The following is a 4,018-nucleotide window of genomic DNA, read 5'->3' as shown; positions in this document are numbered from 1 at the left end:
AGTTTAATCTTAGTCTTCTTTTGTTTTTTTTAATTTTTGTGCAGCCAGAAATAAAGGCTCATTTTTGTTTTTATTCAATTCCGTCTCCATTGTCTGCAATTGGGTCTCCACTCTCCATTCTCCACCGTCTGCTGCAGCCGATGTGACACCTTAGTGGTATTTCACTGTGTGAAAGAGGTGAAATGATGGTATTAGATAAGACTTTTAACACCTCTCATTGGTTTAAAAAATCACATTTGGCTCATATTGGGTTATAAGTTCAAAGTTAAAATAATGACAAAACTCAAAATGAAAGATTTTCATGTTACACTGAAACCCCCCAGAGTGGTCTACTACAAAGCATGCTCAACAGTACTGGGTTTTTGATGGTTTAGTTGGCTCTGCAAAACTTGAATCAAAGAAAATGTGTTACCACAATAGTAATAAACAGTTTTGTGCTGTCACAGATTTTTAGTCTCTCCCTCTTTACACACAATGCAGGACAATACCCGTGTGGCAGGAAATAGGCTTTGACTGTAAAGACTGCGATAACCAATCAGATAGTGATGGTCTGGGTCGCATCATCTCCCTCTGTCACTGAAATATCGAAATGTTTTCAAGTAAAGACATTGCGATGATGACTCTGGTTTGGGTAACACTCGTTTTTCTTCTTCACCAAGGAGGTGAGTTCTGTCTAATTATGATCTATTTTCTTTTTGTCATTTAGGAATTTGCAATGCACCTAGATGTGTAATGGTTAATGTTTTTTTTCCTATAGTGTTTAACATGTGTTTTGTTTAAACTCACTGCAGACATGCTGGAGCAAGTGGCCACAGTTCAACTTGGTGAACCTGCAACTTTGACATGTGTTTTACCTCCTGGTGATTTAAGCAGTAAAATTCACTGGTACAAGCAGAGAGCAGGGGAAACTCTGAAACTGATTGCGACACTGCGGCAAACTGTACATCCTCAGTATGGACAAGGGTTTAATGCCTCAAGACTGGAAGTAAAAGACAATAAAAACATCAGCAGTCTGACCATATTCAGGACAATCCCAGAAGATGAAGGAATGTATCACTGTGCAGTCATGGAATGGAATGTGAATGCTTGGAGTGGGACCTATTTGTTATTAAAAGGTAATTATGTGATTGCAGCCTTTTGGATTCACTGTAAATACTCAACCATCTGACAAAAACTTTTTCACATAGTGGGAAAAATAACTATAGATTATATATGGATTTAATAAATCGTAGTTTAAACATCATATTAGGTATTTTAATGTGTTTGCAAATCGATTCCAAGTTTTCCTTTTCGAGATGCACTGTTATCATTCATTTTTCAACAAAATTTGAAACTGTGTTTAGAGGTAGTTTTTAAACACTGTTTTTTGTTATTACACAGTAAACACCCACATTACTGTTCGTCAGTGGCCAACGGTATTAGATTCAGTCCATGCAGGGGATTCTGTGACTCTCAACTGTTCAGTCCTGTCAGACTCTGATAACAAGATGTGTCCTGGAGATCTCAGAGTCCTCTGGTTCAGAGGACAAAACTCTCGTCCAAATATCATCTATGTTGATGGAAAGAATCAAACTGAATGTAAGAAGCAATCAGACACTCAGAAGAGCTGTGTTTATCGCTTCTCTAAGACGGTCAGCTCCTCTGATGCTGGGACTTACTACTGTGCTGTTGTCACATGTGGAACGATATCATTTGGAGATGGAACTAAAGTGCAAATAGGTATGATTTCTAAAAAATAAAATCATGGCATAATGCGAGTATGTTTAATTAAAAGTGATTATTAATTCATTAAATAGGCATTACAAAATTTGATTTCATGCTCCGAGTAATTTCATCATGAGGAGAAATAAAAAATCATTTATTTTTAGTCATTTCTAACTTTGTTTTTGACTTTTACTTTCATTCCAGAAACCAGCATTTGCTCTCTGATGGCCAGTATAGTTATTTTTCTGCTGTGCGCTGTCTTCGTTCTCATTGTTACTGCTGTCCTCACTTATTCGATCAGAAAAAACAGCAGTAATCATTGCAAAGGTAACTTCAGTTACTCACAGTTCTCTATGAAAAACAAATGTTAATTAATCTTACATTTGAATTAATTGCAATGTGTATGTTCTATAATCAAGGCGCTGTCCTGCAGAAAAATTGTAGCGATCAGAAAAGACAAAAGGTAAAGTATTTATTTGTCAGATTATTTTCATAAATCTAAAGTGATTTTTTTAAGATTGTTTACATTTTGATATTGCTAATATTTTTATGTAACCTATTTCCCCAGAATAAGGACACGTCTATGTTTTCTGCTGTTGTCTTTACAATGATGAAGGCTGACAGAGGGAAAATAGAGGATGCAAAGGCAGTTGAGAAGCAGATCTACATGGCCAAGTCTTTTGGATTGGATTAGTTCTATTTACCCACCTTATGAAATTATCTAGCGGATGTTTCTTTCTTTATACATCATGTCGTCATGATTCATGTCACTGCCTATCATAGCAGTGGGTTTAAATGTATTGAGATTAACTGCATTTTAATATAGATGTGCGCACATGCATACGCCTCAGTATAATCCCTGACCTGCAACACTGCCAGTCTAGTCTGGTTGGGAACATTTGTTGCTTTTCTTGGTCGTTTTTCTCTCTGTCCAACTTTAAAAAATGTGAAAATAGTAGATTTTTTGTTGTTTATGATTTTTTTATTGTTTAACCAAGCTTCCTGTTGATATTCCCATTGATGATCGGCTTACATTTATGCAGTTTTATTACTTGGCTTAATTTGATTTTGTATTGTTACTAACTGTACTTTAATGATCTGTTATAGAACTAAAGATGGACAAGATGATGTATTCAATCAGAGGAAATAAATGTACAGCAATACGTTGTTAACAATAGCTTATTTCATAGCTTTATTATTGTTGTATTCTTCTTGTATTAAAATCTCTTAAGACTTTTCTTGTTATTGTGTTTGTCATGATTTATAAATATCTCAAAATTTTCAGTTCGACTCAAATTTGTTGCATCAAATCACCACAGCAGGCAAAAGCCTACAACAGGTGTTGAACTCATTTTACATCGTGGGCTACATACAGCCCACTTCGAGCTTAAGTAGGCTGGAGGAGTGGAACTCCCTGTTCTGTCAGCATAAAGAAGTTTCATATTTTAACTGGTCTTGATGCTTAATTGCTTTCTGTATTATAAACCTTTTGTCCTCAACAATGGAAAATGTCTGAAAATAATTTCAAATATCATACCTAGCTACATCTGCCTTTATATTCAGATATAGCTGGAAATCATTATTATCAAAATCAAAGCAACCCAACAAAACACAGACAATGACGCTGAGCCTCCTTTAACCCTTTAAGACCTACCATAGAACCAAGTTCGCCAGAGCTTATATTATATTTTTACATGCTGTGGAGCCATTTTTGGGAGCATTTCAAGTTGCTATACATCAATACAACCATTATAGCCCAAACTTTAATAATATGTCTGCATTAGGTGCATAGTAATTACATAAATTGCAAAAAAGTGCAATAAACTACAAAAAAATTGAAAATCGTTTTTGTTTTTTTAACATATATTTCTAGTTAGAGAAATTTAAGAGGCTTATCCCTCAAAACTGTAAATACAAAAAAGTTACACAAACTAGTTTCCCACCACAGGAAATTTATTTTGAGTGTCTTCATAGTTTTATTTTTGAAATACACCAATTTTTATATACTGCAGGAAAAACGAAAATAAATATTATAGTGCAAATTTGCAAAATAACAGCATATGCATCAAAATAAACTATTTCCAGCAGTGCAATATGAGTCCTAAGCATCCCAGAAACGACACAGAAAGTCATAAACTCAAACATAACTTTTTAAAACACATAACAAGTAAAACACAAGCTCATAAGGCCTCGATCGTAAAAAACTACATTTCCGCAAAATGACGTCACTTCCGGTTTCGGGCAGGTCATGCGGTCATGTGATAGTTCGCGCTGATGGACGTAGGAAGTGTTACAAACAGCTGATGGATCGGCG

The 4,018-nt window shown here is 35.2% G+C and overlaps 1 protein-coding gene across 1 annotated transcript; it reads left to right on the top strand.

The window, feature by feature from the left end:
• The first annotated feature begins 480 nt into the window (after nt 1-480).
• On the top strand, nt 481-2,942 carry LOC113028544 (uncharacterized). The gene is made up of 6 exons (XM_026178918.2): nt 481-662; nt 792-1,115; nt 1,381-1,719; nt 1,909-2,031; nt 2,124-2,167; nt 2,273-2,942. The coding sequence occupies exons 1-6, from the start codon at nt 590-592 to the stop codon at nt 2,396-2,398; spliced, it is 1,029 nt and encodes a 342-aa protein (XP_026034703.2). The 5' UTR covers nt 481-589; the 3' UTR covers nt 2,399-2,942.
• The last annotated feature ends 1,076 nt before the right edge of the window (nt 2,943-4,018 follow it).

Source organism: Astatotilapia calliptera, chromosome 2, assembly GCF_964374335.1.
Source record: "Astatotilapia calliptera chromosome 2, fAstCal68.1, whole genome shotgun sequence".
Lineage (NCBI taxonomy): Eukaryota > Metazoa > Chordata > Actinopteri > Cichliformes > Cichlidae > Astatotilapia > Astatotilapia calliptera.
Note: the sequence above shows the minus strand (reverse complement) of the source record. Positions and strands in the feature narration are given on the sequence as shown.